Source organism: Hibiscus syriacus, unplaced genomic scaffold (genome assembly GCF_006381635.1).
Source record: "Hibiscus syriacus cultivar Baekdansim isolate YM2019G1 unplaced genomic scaffold, ASM638163v2 tig00111671_pilon, whole genome shotgun sequence".
Classification (NCBI taxonomy): domain Eukaryota; kingdom Viridiplantae; phylum Streptophyta; class Magnoliopsida; order Malvales; family Malvaceae; genus Hibiscus; species Hibiscus syriacus.
This window is the reverse complement of record NW_024063152.1, coordinates 35445-54035: the sequence shown is the minus strand read 5'-3', so window position 1 is coordinate 54035 and position 18591 is coordinate 35445. Positions and strand designations below refer to the sequence as shown.

Sequence of the window (18591 nt, the reverse complement as noted above, 5' to 3'; positions counted from 1 at the left end):
CCCTTTGCCTATCTATAGAACTGCAAGAAATAGTTAAGTGATTAAATAGTTAATTTACCCTTTTGTTTTTAACAGAGTTAATGATTTAGAGCAAACGACGTAACGATTTAAACTTCGAGAGGTAAACGTCCCGAAAAATACTGTAGGGAGCAACTTGGTACAAAAGGTTTCCTAATAAATTTATTGTCGGGATAATTATTTAAGGTATAGTTTACATGTGAAACAAAATTAGTTACATAAAACTAATGATCGATGCTTGTATTTCTTCCAGTGTTCTTCCTTTTGTCTCCGGCACCAATTTGGCGACGAATACAACAGTTAAGCCTGAGATTCCGGCGAAAATGAAAAATGTTCCTGCAATGATGTTTGCTGATACATTTTTGTTCAGAAATGTAATGTTAATTTACTCTGTGAGAGAAGAAACGGAGACTGACCTGCTGAGCTCCATTCCATCATAAAATTGAAACTGTAAGTAATGATCCAAGCAGTGGACCAATTGACTAGAGTCACCAGGCTTCCAGCTTGAGCTTTAACATTTATAGGAAATATCTAACCAAGAACATGGACCACGTTTTACTCAAATGAATCTCTTGCCTACAGATACTGGGGCAAGCTTGATATGTAAGCGACGGTGAAGATTTCGATCTAGGAATTGGCACATACCTCTGACATTATGATCCATGGTATTCCTGCTAAGCCTATTGGGAAAGCTATAGCACCGACCTGAGTTTGTGGTATCGATCAGTTTATACATGTAGTTTGGCTCAATATATACCTATAGCTGTGAATATGAATGCAGATTCTACAAAGAATCATGTATTGAGAAGCCTGATCCTTGTCAGGGTTATGGCCATTGGCAAAATAAGTTCAAAACGGAAGACATTAAGATGAACTGAAGTACCAATACGCCGGCAAGGCATAGAAACGGAGTAAATGGGTGCAGATTGGGAAGTTCCTGATCATAAAAATAATTGGAAAGGCATTAAACAAGGAATGTCAAACTCTAGAAGAAAAATAACTGAACTTTGTTATACCTTAAAGCAGAATGACAGTCCCAGGAGAATGTAAGAGAAACATATTCCACTTGCAGAAACCTGCATAAAATTGGATTGATTCCCTATTTACTTGTTTGTTCAACAATTTTACTATCATAAGATGAATTGTTTACGAAACTAACCATTAGAAGCGGTCGTCTACCGGATCTATCCATTAAAAATAAACCTAAAATACCTGCTGGAATCTACAGAAAAGAAAACATAATTGACATGTCTCGGAAATGCTTCGAAACATAATTTGACATTCATTACAAGTTGGAAAAAGAAGCCATAAAGGAACCTGTACAAAGGATAAAACTTGAAGGCCAAGACTACTAGATATACCTGTTGCAAAGAAGACTGTTTTAAAACCATCTGCAGTAATAATTATATAGGAACCAACACAGAAGATGTAAATTTACCTGCTTCTTCCAATATGCTACCAACATAATATGACACAGCTCCGCTTCCTCCTAGTTGTTGCAATAACATTAGACCAACTCCAACCTGCAAATTCCATGAAGCCATTTATAAAAGGAGATTATAGTTTTATTAATCAAATGCTATTCTCAGCTTACAATGAGTGAATTAGCATATTTCCTTTTGAATAATTCAAGGGAACTTGCTTCTGTCTGAGGCTCTAGAGTTTCCATATAATCCTACGAGAGAATACAAGCACACGTCATGAGAAAATACGCGTTCAAAAACTAAAAGATATGAAGTTAAAATGCTACTTTGATAACAGCTGCTTCTTCAGAAATATCCGAGGCTCCCCTAAGACGCTTCAAGGAAGCTTCAAACTCTATTTCTTGACCAGATTTTGCCTGCAGAAGCCATTCTTATTTTGCATTCACGTTGTATCAACTCAAAAGTAAAGAATGAAGTGCTTCTGAATGCAATGGAGTTGGGCTTACCAGCCACCTAGGGGACTCTGGAATGAAAAACAAGCCAATGATCTGTAGTACACTGGGGATTGCACCTGAAGAAAACAGAATACGTAAAACACTAAACTTAACTCTCACTACCTTTTGTGTTATCTAATAAAAACCCGAAGTATATACCGATCATAGCTAGGGAGCGCCATGAAATGAAGGTTCCAATGTAAAACATAAGTGTAACACCAGAAACTGACATCAACTGCATGAAAAAGGAAACTTGTATCTAATTAATGTTAAGTTGACAGATCACACTGTCAATTGATGTAAGTATATTTTACCATATTTGATGATGCAAAGGAACCCCGGTGACTTTTAGGTGTTATTTCAGCTATATAAACAGGTACCTGTTTCATAATGCATATCAGCATAAAAACTACTTTAAGTTGAAAAATGAACAGCAAACCTTAGTACATTACCACATAACAAAGAATGGAAACTCCGATACCGATGAAAAGCCTTCCAATGTCAATCCAAAAGGCATTCTTCCAACAAGAATTGAACATAACCATTATAAGAATCAGTCTATATGGAGTTACAATAACTAGTAAACATAGAACTACATGGAACTGGAAGTTAACCTCTGCATATGCTATTGATAGCCACCCAGCAGTGCAGAAGACATCAGAGAACCACATTGTCTGTTTCTCAGTCAATGAACACATTAATTTAGAGGATTAAACCAATATTCAATGGAATTTAACTTGAAACATCTGTGGAAGATGTAAAGGCTTAAAGAAGAAGAAGACGAACTTACACGTTTTCTACCGATAAGATCCGCTATCTTCCCACTTAGAATTGCTCCCACCATTCCTCCAATTGTCAATATTGAACCAAAAACAGAGTACTGCAAATTGGTGAGAAAGACTACAAAAGATTATTCAATTTTTCACAAATATTCATGTCCAATCTATTTGTCACTCACCTAAATCCGAGTAAGATAACTACAGCTTTCTTGTGCGTTAAATAAGTGGAAGCTTATTGAATGCATGAGTTTTTGAAAGGAAAAATTATAGAAAAGATTGAGTACTAACTGCTGGCAGAGAGAGGCCCAAATCTTGCATGATCCCATTCTCCGCTGGCGATGAGTAACCAACCTGGTTCCATTCTCAAAGTTAGTTCATTTTTTTATCAGTTCAACCAAATGTAGCATATCTATGGTGTTTTTCATTCAGTTTTCCCCCAAAACAAAACAGAAGAAGAACTTACAGAACTGCCGATGCATAAAGAGCCGCATGCAGCAACAAACGTGCTAAAGAAGAGAATAGGTGTCAATGCGGAAGCCGACAGAAGTGATGGCACGTTAAGGTTGTCGTTAAGACTGTCACCTCCAGCACCATTTCTACTTGGTTTTGTTTCATTTGGGGATTCATAGCTTCCTGTTAACAGCCCTTCTTCCATGCGTTTCCTCTCCATTTCTACTACTTTTGAATCGTTTAAAGTACCCAAGTAAACGATGAATCTATATCTCTGCCTATATAGGCATCTGGGACCAATGTTCAATTACCCTAAAGTTAATTATTGAAATTAATAAATATCGAAATGTAAAGGGTCCAATCTTTATTAATTTCAATAATTAACTTTAGGGTAATTGAACATTGGTCCCAGATGCCTATATAGGAAGAGATACATTACCCGGGATTAATATTTTGGGGCTGCCATTTTCTTACTCGGGTTGGTAGGTGTAGGTGATAAATATTACAGAGAACTGTTTCTTTGGAAACAGCTGCTGTTCGATTGTAAATGAAGAAAGAGAAATCTTCTCTCTTCACGTTAGCAAAAGCTCTACATCCGGAAATAGATCGAGAGATATCGGTAGAGACGGAGCTTTGTTGGGGTTTAAAGGGTCCTGGCCCTTGTAAAATTTTAATATATTCGATAGATTTTAAACTAATAGTATTTCAGTTTATGTAAAAATAAGTATTCAAATTAAAAAATTATAAGAATTTATTAAATTTTTAATCAAGTTAGGGCCGAACTAAAGAAAGATAATTTTATGTTCTCAAATTTTTTGATATTAACAACAATTTAAGTTATTGTAAGTTTAAATATTAGACAAATTAGATATTATTTTTTGAATTTTGAGTTTAAATATCTAATAAATAATTATATATTTCTTAAAAGGTTCAATATTTCGTTCTCTGTCAATATTTAATCTCGGCTCCGTCTTTGCATGTCCGGATGAAATCACACATTTAGAAATTTTAAAATCTTATATAATTTAAATATTTTTTATTGATGATATAATTTTGTATTCCTAAAATTTTATAATTTTATACTCTTTAAATATTTAGTATAACTTCCTAAATTTATATTGGTAATATAAATTTCTGGTCCCTATTTAAATCCAAGGAATATTGAATGAGGGGGGACAAAACACGAAAGGTGGGTGATAGTCCTTGATAACCCTTGGTTTCATGCGGTTAATAAAATTTGGGTAAAGTACACAAATAGTCCCTTAACTATAGTGTGATGCTTTGTTGAGTCCATCAACTATTAAAAGTTACAAAATAGTTCTCTGACTATAGGGTGTTGCTTTGTTGAGTCACCGACTATTAAAAGTTACAAAATGGTCACTCAACAATATAGTATGTTCCAAACCCGTCTTTTTTCGTTAAAATATTGACAACAGTATGAGTTGAATGTTAACATGTTGACTGAGATATGATAATTTTTTTAGATTTTGGGATCAAATTTTATCATATCTGAGTTATCAGGTTAACACCTAGCTCAGAATGCCTTCAATTTTTTAACGGAAAATGAAGAGTTTGGAACATACTAAATAGTTGGGGACTTAAACAAAGCAACACCCTATAGTCAAATGATCATTTTATAAGTTTTAATAGTTAATGGACTCAACAAAACATCACCTTATAATCAGGAACCATTTATGTACTTTACACATAAAATTTATGGGGACCAAAATATTTAATAATTGACAACCCACCTCTGATTTTATTCCTTTCTCAATTGTGGGTCAGAAATAAATGAAATTTGAATTTCATGCTAATTATATTAAAATTAATACATTATAATTTTATTTTATTTTTTATTATATCATATTTTTTACTTTTTGATTTTTAATAATTCTATTTTTATAACGTATTTTCATTTACCTTTTGGTACTTTTTTTTATTCGTTTGGCCGTTGTTTTCATCAATTTTTTTATGATTGGATTTGAATCATAATGATTAGTCAATATGACACTTATTTATTATTATGTTGATCTTTATTGCTTTAGACCCTCGAATTAGATTTGAATACGCAATTTGCGTTCGTTTATAGTTTTTTCATGTGAGTCGACTCTGATTTACAATTTTTCAGTGGTATTTCCATAGCTTGATCCCCTTTTGTAGTTCTTTCTTCGATGTGGTTAGATCTGTTCGTATCTACCTTTTGTTCGAATTTATCTTATTAGGTTTTTTTAACATTTTCCTTATACGATCATTGTGTGATCTTAAATGACTAGTTTCTTGTATTATTGATTATAAAAAAATATTCTTATTTTACAGTTATGATTGTAAACCTTCATTATTGGATATTTTTTATTTTTTTAATAAAATTAGCGGTTTCTATGAACAAAAACTATTTTTTTTTGACATTAAATGAACAAAAACTAGAATGCTCAAATAAGGGACATGTCTTATTAATTTGCTAGCATTAAGGTGGAATTTAATTGATTTGTAATTTAGTTGTTAATGACATTGGCTTGTTATTAATAACCTATGGTTATGGTTGAATCTAAGATGGTTTCCATTAGAAATAAGATTGGTTTTTAATAATTTGGTAAATTTTAGAGTATCTCAGATGATATACATTTTTTCTTTCTTAATTTCACAGTTACATGCTTAATTGATAATTGTATGTTGGCTGAATCATAAACGACATTATATGATGGTCCTTGCTTTTATGGAATATCACGTCTACAGACTACGCTGTTCTTTCTGCTCGCTTTGCATTTCAAGAAGGGCGATGAAATCGATGAAGAAACTATTTTCCCATAAAATAATCCAAGGAAAAAAATCACACAGCCCACCCTCATTCACTGCGGTTAGCTCGAAGGAGCAGATCTACTTTCGCATCCAGCCCCGCCGCCTTCGACTGCACAGCCTCCTTCAAGCAACTGAGCACTCCTCCTCCCTCTGCAAACCTTGAAAAATTCTATGATTCTTTTCCCTCCATATTAACACAATACAACAGTTCCAAGCAAGTTTAAACATATAGGAGGGCAAAGACTTTCCTTTCGCATTGAAACACGCCCAACCGAGCTCATGGCTCCAAGCCATAATCGAGCGGTCAACACAGAGCTCCACACCCGTCTAGCGTACGAGAAAGCAAAAAAAAGATGATCCCTGGACTCAGACTCAACTAAACACAAGACGCATTTGTTGTCAACATTCCCTAAAAAATATTATTATAAATTATAGGGAAAAATACAAATCTTTAAAAATCCCTCAAACCAACCTTCAAATATCTAATCTTAACCTTATTATCTCTTGCCGACTACGATCACTGTCGTCAAATTGTCATTTTCATCTCTCTTTTCTACCATCGTCACCCTTACTGTCTCTCGTGTCATCTAATCTCGTGGGGTCACGTAAATGTTACAATTTTTCCTTGTCGTTCATCGAATTTAAATCATGATGGAGTTCGTTGGGTGGTTGGTCGTCTGGTGGAGGTGCAGTCGGGTAGATTCGATCGACGGCAACAATGGCAGCAGAGCTGTCGAATAACGTGGATATAGAGATTGGAATTTGGGTTTTCAAAGTTTTAAAGTTTTTTTATTTAAAATTAATAGGTTTTCTTAAAAGAAATTGTATTTTTAAGTTTTTTTTACAATATATATATATATATATATTTTGAAAAGCATTTTGTATGGTTTTATTGAATAAACACATACAAGATAAGGAGGACAATGGGAGCCTCGTTAAAAAGTCTTCATAAATCTAAATTAAGGAAAAAGAGTGTTTCAGGTTGAAATTACTACACAACATACAACAATGAACCATCGACTCTCCATGACGAAATGTGATACTCTCATTTAACGAAATTTTTTAACAGTTGTTACAATCATAGCACTTAAAATAGTAACGTTTGTAACATTATATATTTGAATTGATTAAAGAAAAAAAAGTTTAAACACCTAAATAGAAAAAATAATATAATTTAAGTGAATTTTTTATATTAAACCTAAAATCAAAATGAATTAAGATTATAAAATAATTGAGAAAGAGTACCACCGCTTATTGTGATACGGAATGGAGGGTCAAGCACTATCAAAATCATTTGTGTATACAAATCGAAAACACTTGCAACAACGTTCGTAAATTTGATGATGGCATCAAAGATTGAGAGTGTCGAAACAGTCATATTATTTTAGGTATAAAGTGTACAAATGGTACTTAATTATATAACACTATTCTGTTGAGGTCCCAATTATTCAAAATTATAAAAAGATTTCAAATTATATGTCGTTGCTTTATAGAATTCACTGACTATTAAAGTTATAAAATGGTAGTTCGTTTATTCATATATTATAAACTCATCATTTTCTGTTAAATTATTGTTAGATGTCTGAGCTGGACGTTAACCTGTTAATTGAGATATGACAAAATTTTATCCAAAAACCATTTTAGATATATTTTGTAGATCGACTATCCGTTTATATTACGTCATCGAACTAGTACTTGAAACATTATGTTATCGGTCAAGTGCTTGAAATCAACAACAGTGATAGTAGATATCATTAAAATATGATTTTATCATATCTCAGCCAACAGTTTAACGTCCAGCTCAAACAACCGTCAATTTTTAAACGAAAAATAACGAGTTTAAAACATGTGTAGATGAGTGACCATTTTATTGAATTTTTAATGTTCACTTGCAATTTTTTTTATCCATTTGGGCCAATTCGGAATCGATTGGGTTTTTTATCTGCATGGGTCGATTATTCGGATTCGAGTCGGATAGCGAACAAAACTCACCCAGAACTGTTATCTCCATAAAGAAACTGATATTTTCCTTGAGAAAATTAACATATCACTGAAACAATTACATGTTACAATTTCCTAGTAGCAGTTCGCTTTGCATCAGTGAACAAGTGCAACAACTCATTCCACAAATAAAAGCCACAGGCTTTGGCAAAATGCATTGTCATACTTCTAAACTTACCCTTAACTGTACAACCACTATTGTCAAATCACATCCAGCTAAATCAGTTCAGTTGGGCTCTGGAATCCGGGCCTTTTGCCGCAGCGAGTTCAACCGTCACGATGAAACTCGACCTGCCAGCTTCCCTTAAATACTGGATATCTCCATTCACGAGTTTGACCAATTTTCGGCTGATTAGCAAACTGATACCCTCATCCGATGCGTCTTCCTCGCTTCCGAACATTTGGTTCAGCAACGCTTCAGGTACTCCGCCACCTGCGTGCGTTATCCTGAACCAAAATATATACCGAATGCCTTTTAATTTCGGCTGACTTCATATACAGGTGAAGTTCATAAAACTTAGGAATATATATACCAGTTCCGTATACATACTACGGATCGATTAATCTAATTGGCGTGCAGGAACATTATCAGTATGAAATTATGAATGCATATTAAAGAAACAGAGCGGTACCTGAGCTCCAAATGTGCAAGGTGAACAGATTGTCCTAGTTGATCTTTGGTCAAGTTAGCTACAACAAGAAGTTGGCCTCCTTGTGGTGTGAAATTAACTGATATCAACAAGAAGTCGGCTAAGACCTGTTGAAGTCTGACACTATCTCCATATAAGGTCTCAGACATGATCTCTTCCGCTGTATCGTTGACTATTCAGATGCGTTTCCCGTCACACTTTACCATCACTTGACTGATGGAAGAAATCAACGCCTCATGCAGGGTGAATTCCATCATTTCGAGATCCACGTAACTGTTAAGCAGAGAACAAAATTCAGGCTAATAAAATGCATGGTTTAAGTTAACAGTTTCATATGGATCTTTATAATGCAGAGAACAAAAAGAGAGTAATGTTTCATCCTTTTAGAGGGTATTATCATACCCGTCAATGATGGTATGCAGGTCTGAATCGTCGAGTATCTTCCTGAGCTGGTTCTGGCACAGGGAACTAGTCTGCAGCAAGCGTTTTTGTTCCGGTCCCAACTCCATGGCCTCCATCACTTTACTAGAAAAAATAATACCAGAGAGGGGATTATGGATCTGCTTTTTCAGATAAGCCAATTCTTTCAATCTCTTTGTGGCGGTTTGCTCCATTAATCGCTGCACATGAAGTGCTTGTTGAGCTCATGGCTTGCAAGCCGCAAGAAACAAAAGACACCAGTGACAGCACCCTCACTGTCTAATTTCTTATTCACACATAACAAGCATTCCACTTGCTTCCCATTACGAGAAAAGAAACCGAAAGAAACCTTTTCAGGCTCATGACCAGTCACAGCATTATTAAGTACAACACCAAGATTGACATAAGATTCATTGTTCTGGAGACGGCAGCATGCGTTGTGGGCTCCGAAAACCTCCCCCAGCAGCATTTTATCTATTACTTGATCTCGGTTCCAACCAGTTAACTTAGTCATTGCCGGATTCCACTTAGAGCACCAGCCAAATTCATCCATACCAAATATTGGTGGAATCAGTGGATTTGGATTTTGTACGATTGCTTTGTAATCGCCTTCAATCCGGGTAAATTTGTCCATGACAATTTTCTGACCAGTTATATCTTGTGCCACAAAACAAACTCCCACAACATTTTCATGGAGATCCCGGTTCGCACAAGCATTGACAACCAAACTGATTGGTCCAGCATCAGACCTCAACCCATAAGTTTTGATCTCAAATTGGATGTTTTTCTCTTCCTTCCCCGATAAGGAATAATTGTCACAAAATTGTTGATGATTTAAAAGAATACTAAATGGTAACAGGAAAGAGAAAAGAAACCAAAATAGAGAATATTACTAACCCTGCAATGCCAAGGACAACATTTTCTTGACTATTTCAACTAAAGAATCTTCAAGAAGTGTGAGTAAATGCCTTCCAATTGCCTTATCAACTGAAAGACCAGTCAATTCGGCAATTTTCATATTCCAACCATTAACCAAGCCATCAACATCGACTACCAAAATTGGCACGGTAGCTGTTTCGATCAAACGAACCATCTCACTTGTCACTGCCTCCAGCTCTTGCATCCCATCTATTTTGAGGTCAGTTAGCTTCTAGTATATGACATTGGTGTTTGTATCTGTCGTCTCCACATCTTTGATCGCATTCCGTAGAATATGCTGCAAAGAATGGATTGCATCCATTTCATAGTCCTTCCATGGAAAACTCCTAGTCTTGACAACTTCAAGGAAAGCCTTGAATGATGACCTTGGGTGCATCTTCCTATCATCATCTTTCTCACCAAGTTCATGCTTTGCACCACCCATCTAATTTCAGCAGCAGTATGAGACCGGAACCAGAAAAGCATGTCCTTGGTGGTTATCCTCACCGCTGCCATCCCACAAACTACATCACCAAGTCTCAAAGCCCCCGGGAACCCGGCATCGTTCAAGCTATCAGTACTCAGATCCCGTGGAATCCATATGATACTCAGAAAGCCACGATGCTATCTCAAACAGTAGGGAATCGCTTGGAGTTACTCCTAGTTTCCATATCTTGTCCTTGTATAATAAGGCAGCCCCATCACATTTCACCAAATCCATTATATTCGGACTCTGTGATACGATACCCAAGGGTGCATCACGCATAAGCATATCACACAAAAGGGTCTGCGTACGAAGGATATTCTTCTCAATCATTTGACTTTCCAACTCTAACTCCTTTTTGACATGGATGGAAAATACTTGAGCAAGAAACTCACAGGCATACCTGAGTGGGAATGGAACAAACCTAGGAGTAGTGTTATGGCATACTACCAAACCCCACAATCTTTTTCTCTTTTGTTGCGAGGAATCAGTGTTGTCACCCTCTTCATCTCCATCATTGGTGATAACAGCCATAACCAGAGAGGCAATGGAATTCATCTTCTCCATATACTGTAAATGGCAGCTGTGAGGAGCCCTTAGGGTTTAACCACAAAATGTAAGATCGAAAGGAAGCTTATCATCTTGATATACTTTTACATGTTTCGCTCGACAATCAACAATCATACGGACTTTATTCTTCATAAACAAAAACCGAGCAGCCTGAGGGATGTCAGTGGCTGGATAATGCAAACCTAAATATGGCTCTAGGCCAGGCTTTGTTATCTCAGACACCACTTCCCCATGGTCATCATCATGGAATTTATAGGCCATCACCCTGTCATAACCAGTGAGCTCGAAAACCTCCTGCACCATTGTATCGCAAAGCCTTTCCATGCTCCCACTAGGAAGAGACTGCAAGCGAGTAATTGCCTTTGCTGCTAGCTTGTACGACTGCAAGGCTCCCGACGCAGTCATGGGGACTTCATAGGGCTTCACAGGTTCAAAATCAATGATCAAGCTCCCTGTTACCCTATGGACTATTGCATAAAAGGGCTTCCCAGAAGTCTTGAAATGGATCAAGATCGGATTCAAAAGAGAAACCTCCCCAATCCCTAGAGCCTTCAGCAATGCAGAGGAACTTGGGGCAGTAAAAATAGTTTTTATGTCAGTTCCAATGCCAAGAACCGGGTAGTCCCCAACACTCGGGACTGCATGACTAACCATGGTCAACATTTCAGGGGCATTCTCACTGTATGCTATGACCTTGTAAGTTTTCTCATCTAAGGCTAACAAGCACCCGAAGGGTTGGATAAACTTGCCTTTCTGTATATTATGGAGATATGCTGTGGTAACCTTGTCTGACTTAGGTTGCTGATCTCCACTTACTTGCACCGAACTCGAATAGTCGAATGAGCTACTGGACTCCTCAAATTTTGCATGCAGTTTTGTATCTACAGTCGTTTGAGCAATAACTCGAGCACTGTGCCTTGATCTCCCAGAGTTGTTAGATGAGTGGCTTTGCCTTGACGAAGACATTTTCTCCTGATACTCGTTATAAAGCAAAGTAAGAACACCTCTAATGAATAACAACCACCAGAAAAGAAATCCATACGATGGAAGCAAAAAACAAGTATTGACATGGTTGCAAACAATTTGAGATAAGAAAACTTGCACTCTATTTAGTTGATGCTTTTTCTAGTTTGCCTTCACTATCTATTAATTTTTAGTTTTTGTACTTGCTATCTATTCATTTTTCACATTCTTTCAAAAGAGTCGAGCAAGCAGACAGGGATGAACCGACGGGTTGGCTAGGGCTATCGCCTTATCATATATTTTATTTTTTTATTAATAATCTGTTTTCTCGACAAAAACAAATTATGCCCTTTCCATCAATAACTACAGCTTATGAGGAGACCAAATTACTCAAAGTTGCAGACTTTCAGTTTCTATGATCCATAGTTCAAAATTCAATCACGTTGATCATGATTCACCTTTGCCACCCACCCCCACAACCAAAATTTGCTCAGCTAAAGAGAATCCATCCCATCCATAGACGGACGCATAACCTTACGTCAATGTATTAAGGGTATGAAATTAGATCATCAATAGAAAAAATTTAAACTATAAAAGAATTTGAGATTTACAAGGGTACGACGGCACCACCAAACACCTCGGTCCATCCCTATCCTCGTCATAACTCATCACACATGGTAAAGAAATAGTAAAGAGAACAAACTAGCCACTGTAAAACAATAATCCCCATAGCTATGAAGCTTGAAAGCTGAAAAAGTAGAACTTCAATTTAGCTAAAATGGCTAACCTTTTTATCGACGAATAGCAGAGGAAATGGAAAGGGCAGCTGTTATATGTGACTGTGACGATGAATTGAAGAACCAAGTTCGAAGAAGAAGTTGGAAATAAGAATCCCAAACTCGTGCAGGAAACCCAGAATCCATCACCAATCGAAATATAGAACAAAACCCACAAAAAAAGAATAATAAAATAAAAAGGGCACTACTAAAGCTACCGGATTCTACTAAAGGTACCAGTCAAACCACTTTCTTTTAACAGCAAAATATTCCACTCACGCATAGATGGCCATACCTTCCAACCCATTCCACTCACTTAGAAAAAACTAATCTACTATTATTGATCAACTAGTGGGAATAAAAAACTCGTGGGATATTCAACGTGAATCTATTTTCGTGGGATAGTGAATCTAATGATGATCAATAATATTTCTTAGAATTATTATGTTTGTTTAATTGGGATCAATAATATTTCTTTTAAATATTTAATATATTTTCGTGTTTAACTACTCAACATGTGGTTGTCAATTTTGTAATAATTGTGGGTTACCTTGTGCTTGCGTACTTTCAGCGTACTTAAATTCAGGTCAGTTTATTTAACTAAAATCATTTGATTATTTGGAGATCTTGGTTTTTTAGAAACTAAAACTTGTTTTTTCAGTGAGAATATTTCTTTAGATTCAATTGATATTTTTTGGAAGACACTAGATGTTTCATGGTCAACACCCTTGGAAAATGAAGATAGTCATTGTGATGATGAACTGCACATTTTTAAAGAATAATTCAAAAGGTAGTCCAACGCTGGAAAGAAGAGTTTCTTAAGAAATCTAGGCGATATATTCAATCCAAGCACAAATCTTATTAGAGAACCCGTAATTAAAAAAAATACTCGCGGGCTGCCAAGCTTGAAGAAACAAAAAAAAGAAGTGTGTTGAACCGAAAAATTAAGATCCTGGTAAAAGTAGTTATTCCACCAGATTTTTTGATATGGACTTGAATTTGAAACCGACAAATATTGAAACGGCGAGACATAGTTCATATGTAACAAGCGCACGCGACTTGTTCCCGGATTTAAACGAAGAATCCGCGAGACACAATTCATATGTAAGCCAGTCGTTTGCCAGACCTGGTCCGGAAAGATTTTTGGAACAATTTCCACAAATTTTCCGTCCTTATCTTACAGGTTTACAAGATGTAATAGGTGACGGAAATTGCGGATTTCGATTAGTCGATGTCGCTCTTGGTCTATCTGATGATCAATGGCCTCGAATTCGGCCAGACTTGGTGCGGGAGTTAGATGTTAACCATCAAAAGTATAGGTATATATTTGGAACGGTAAGTTATAAAAAAATCTATAAAACCGTACAATTAGCCAAAAAATGGATGGAAATGCCAAACATATGATTGATTATTGCTTCTGCATGCAATAGAGTTGTTATAAGTCTAGCTAATGGAGGAAACGTCGGAGGTTGTACTACGATTTTCCCGCTTTGGTCCAGTCCACCACAATCAGAGTCACATGGGACAATCGTCATTGCACATGTGAATGATAACTATTATATTAAAGCAGATTTACGAGAAGGTTGTCCTTTGCCGATGATTCATCCACTTTGAATCACATATAAAAGTGACATTGCATCTGCATGGGAAGACCCATATGTTAGTCGTCATGAAGAGTTTCGTGAATATTATTTTCATATTCCTGAAACTTTTGACATATCGAAGTAATTATGTAACGTTCAATTTATTGTAATTATAGTTTATTTATCAATGAATATTTTAATATTTGCTATTTTTTATAAATATATATATAATTAAATAAGTAAAAATATAACAAAAATTTAAAAAAAATAATTATTACAATGTTAAAGAAATAAATAAAAAAAATTTAATAAAAAAATTTAATAATGAAAAAGACATATTATTACATAATGATTAAAAACTTTAATAAAAAAAACATAATCATTACATTAATCTTTTGGTGTTTTAATAAAAAATTGATAAGTTTAATAATCTTTTGGTGTTTTAATAAAAAATTGGTAGGTTTAGAAAAATATTTGGTATATTTAGACTAACCCAATAAAAAAACTCGACAACCGCCTTGAAAAACCAGCAGCACTTCACCATTACCAGCTAGCAGGGACCACCATGATAACATAAAATAATACTATAATAAAGTATTCGCCATGGTTGCACTGGAAGATTTTGGCTTTTGCAATAAAATAACAAGAATGGGTTTCCCAATCAAGGATGACAGTGGCAGTTGAGTTATGCTTGGCTTTCTATATATATGTTTATTTATTGAAATATTCTTCTGGTTTCAAGAAAATGAGATTTCCTTTCCATTTTGGATTTGGATCATGTGGTTCCCCTCCCAATTAAAAATACTTTATAGTAAACTTGTGTTGATAATATCAATCAAGATCAATCTTCATTCACTTCTATTTGCATGGGATATGATCTAAATAACAAGAAGAAACAAGCGTCAATGGTCACATGGGAATAGACAGAGTTTGGGGCATACCAGAATCCAATGAACAGATAGAGATGGGATGAGCAGGGTCCATGGCGAGTTCCAACTTTCCTCCTAATCCTATCCCTTTGTCCGTTTTCCAGACGTGGATGATGGATACTACTTGCGATGTCATCTTCAACACCATCATTTATGCCGGCTCCACTCACTTTCCTTTTAACGAAGAAAGCTCCGGGTATTGATTTTGTAGTCTAATTTAAGGTAAAAAAATTGATAATTTTGGATATAATTTAGGATGTGATAAAAATTATAATATTTTAGATTTAGCTCAATAATATTTTTTTAAACATTTTTTTGAACGAAATTATTATACTGTCATAATATTTTAGATTGATAACCGAAAATATTACTTTCTCTATAATATTTTAGGTTCAATTAAAAATATTCATAAAAACTAATATTTTAAGTTACATATAAACTAAAATGTTATAATTTTTATCATATTTTTTATTGTGCCCAAATCGTCTTTTTCAACCTGAAATTAACTTGTCCCACAACAAAACTATCCATTGATTCTAATCTCACAATAAGTCAATATTTTATTTTCGTTAAACCATTTATTTTGTGTGTCCGGCTATTACCTAGTTTTATAGTTACTCAATTTTTTTTTTTAAATTATACCTAATGTCTTGTTCTATTTCAACCATTAGTGACAACTTCACTAAGGCGTAAGATTAGGCAATTGTCCATCATAAAATCTATTTTTTTTTTGGGTAATTATCTATTTTTATTGATTTGCTCATCTTGAAATTTTATTTATGCTCATTGTATAAAAATTTTATGTTGTTAATATAGATGTGTGTTCACACTAAAAAATATTTTTGAATTTGTCATTGTTGATTACCTGCCATTAAAAAATTAATGTTGATGTGATGTTTTTATTTATCAATGATGATGTGACACTGTCTCTTAATGATATGTCAGCATAACTATTGATTTTTTAACGACGAGTAATTAAAACAAAACTAAAACAAACATTAAGTATGATTTTTTTTAAAATAATAGTTGTATGGTCAAAACAAAAACTAAATGATATGTGGATGACCAATTTACCCTTAATTTTTTTACAAGTGTTTTTTTTGCAAGATATTATAAATTTTAGGGTAAAATAAATATGTAGTACCTAAACTATCAGTTTTGGACTATTTTAGTATCTAAACTTTTTTTTCCAAAATCATAACTAACATTTAATTTTTGTTTCATTTTAGTACCATACCGTTAAAAACTTAAGGGACAAGCTCACTGATCGTCCCATCTGTTGGCCGATGAAGCTCAAACTTTCTAGTATGCACTTTTTTTTACTCCTTGAACGCGATTATGGCCTTCGTTTCACTAGGAAACACCTCAATCTCTCCAAATTGACGGTGGACTCTTCAATTTCATCATCCTCCGAACTCCATTGTCCAATTTCCAATGGGCTTGAAATTAGACTATGTTAGTCGACTCGTCATTCTCTCGTGGTCCACCGTTCGATTTGGTCATCCATCCACCGGAGCTATGCCATGTCATCCCGTCATTAACTTTTTTATCTAAATTTTTAATTTTCTGACTGCCGGAGGTCTTCCACGGAAGTTACTCTCAACTTGGCGTTGGGGGTAGCCTACTACCCTACCTCCCCCTTACCCCATACATATGGGAATTGGGTTTTGTTGTTGTTGTATTAACTTTTTAATGACGATATATTAAAATGAAACAACTAAACGTTAGGTATGATTTTAAAAAAAAATAAAAGTTTATGTACTAAAACTGATAATTTAAGTACTAAACGCGTAATTTACTCTAATTTTTATTAGGTTGTCTTGAGAGTTAAAAATAAAATATTAAACTATTAAAAAATAAAAAAAAATATTAAAAGTAAAATCGTACCGAATATATATAATATAATACTGAATTTATTAAATAACTCGCAACTAATTATTTAACAAACATACTTCGAAAACTTCTCAACAAATATCAAGTAGTGATCTTTATAGGTACGAAGAATATTGGCGTTTCTTTGGGTAGTAATAGTATTTTTTTTAATATTTGATTTAATTACATCATATGTTCTCATAGTATGACTTTCATTTTAAATTAATCCCTAAATTTTTAAATATTTCAATTACATCCTAAACTATGACTATCATTCTAAATTAGTCCTCAAAATTTTAAACATTTTAATTTTATCCCTAAACTATGACTTTAATTCTAAATTGGTCCCCAAACTTTTTGAACATTTTAATTTTATCCCAAACTATACATATATACTAATCACACCCCTTGTTAATATACATATACATTAATCACACCCCTTGTTAACGACTTTCATTCAATTTTCTCTTCTCTTTTCTTCACAACTTTTGTAACACTCTTCTTCATCATAATTTAAACAAATTCAAGTGAAAATCAGAGAAAATTTCACTAAGAGAAGGAAGCAACATGAGAGCAAAAATATAAACAAAAGTATTGTGGCTACTACTCCAAATCCTCCTTATACAGCAGGATGAAATGATATGTCACAAGAATTGAAACAATGTGCCATTTCATTGCACCAAACACAAAGTGTCACATATTTAAATTTGTAACCCATCAAGTGGCATAAGTGCTTAAGGGGAGTTTTGGTCTCCCAATAGGTCCTATGTTCAAGCAACTGCGTCTGCAAACTGTGTATACGTTGTCAATGATTAAGAAAGATTTTGAACATATATTATCTTAAACATTTCTAAACAAATAGGACTACCTTGATCTCACCAATGAAATTCCTGCTCATTGTCTCTTGAGATATCAGGACATAGTGAAACGCAGTGCAAAAAAAAAAAAGGCACAGTCTTAGTTATAATCATCCGGATTCGGATGTTTCTCCTGCATCGTTGCACGACGTCGGGATTCGGCTTTTACCCTAACTTACACTTATATTGATGTAAGCATATGTGAGGGCGGTGATCGAATGTTTGCACGTGCAGTGAAGAGTCGGTCCCTATGAAAATTTTATATATTCGATAGATTTTGATCTGTTAATATTTTAGTTCATGTAAAAATAAGTATTCAATTAAAAAATACACAATTTATTAAATATTTAATTAAGTGAGACCGAACTAAAGAAGGATAAGCTCATGTTCTTTTTTTTTTGTATAATAAAAGTCATTGTAAATTTAAATATTAGATAAATTAGACATTTTCTTCCACGTTTGAAAAGTGATTTTGAAAAGCAAAAAAAAAATAACTTTTAGTTTTTCCAAAAGAAAATTCGAGTAAAATTATTCATTGGTTTTCATTTATTTCATCAATTTCTTTTATATTTTCAAAAATATTATCTAAAATAGACATTTTATATCC

General features: G+C 34.4%; 1 protein-coding gene and 1 pseudogene across 1 annotated transcript; both read right to left on the bottom strand.

Annotated features, from left to right (window-relative positions):
* Positions 1 to 232: 232 nt before the first annotated feature.
* Positions 233 to 3395, bottom strand: LOC120167288 (sugar transporter ESL1-like). Its single transcript, XM_039176357.1, has 18 exons — positions 3179 to 3395; positions 3004 to 3066; positions 2727 to 2816; positions 2551 to 2610; positions 2389 to 2454; positions 2251 to 2316; positions 2096 to 2171; positions 1949 to 2013; positions 1769 to 1858; positions 1613 to 1693; positions 1457 to 1541; positions 1336 to 1379; positions 1178 to 1240; positions 1035 to 1094; positions 902 to 955; positions 664 to 723; positions 435 to 549; positions 233 to 354 (listed from the first exon to the last, which is right to left on the bottom strand). The coding sequence occupies exons 1-18, from the start codon at positions 3383 to 3385 to the stop codon at positions 233 to 235; spliced, it is 1467 nt and encodes a 488-aa protein (XP_039032288.1). The 5' UTR covers positions 3386 to 3395.
* Positions 3396 to 8067: 4672 nt separating this feature from the next.
* LOC120167259 lies at positions 8068 to 12935 on the bottom strand (annotated as a pseudogene).
* Between the last annotated feature and the right edge of the window lie 5656 nt (positions 12936 to 18591).

Bases quoted from the DNA above. Each gene is read 5' to 3' on its own strand.
- LOC120167288 (XM_039176357.1), bottom strand. From the start codon at position 3,385: ATGGAGAGGAAACGCATGGAAGAAGGGCTGTTAACAGGAAGCTATGAA. The intron at 2,014-2,095 runs GTATATACTTCG...TGTTTTCTTCAG, and splicing joins GCGCTCCCTAGCTATGATCG to GTGCAATCCCCAGTGTACTA. The intron at 956-1,034 runs GTATAACAAAGT...TTTTATGATCAG, and splicing joins GACTGTCATTCTGCTTTAAG to GAACTTCCCAATCTGCACCC.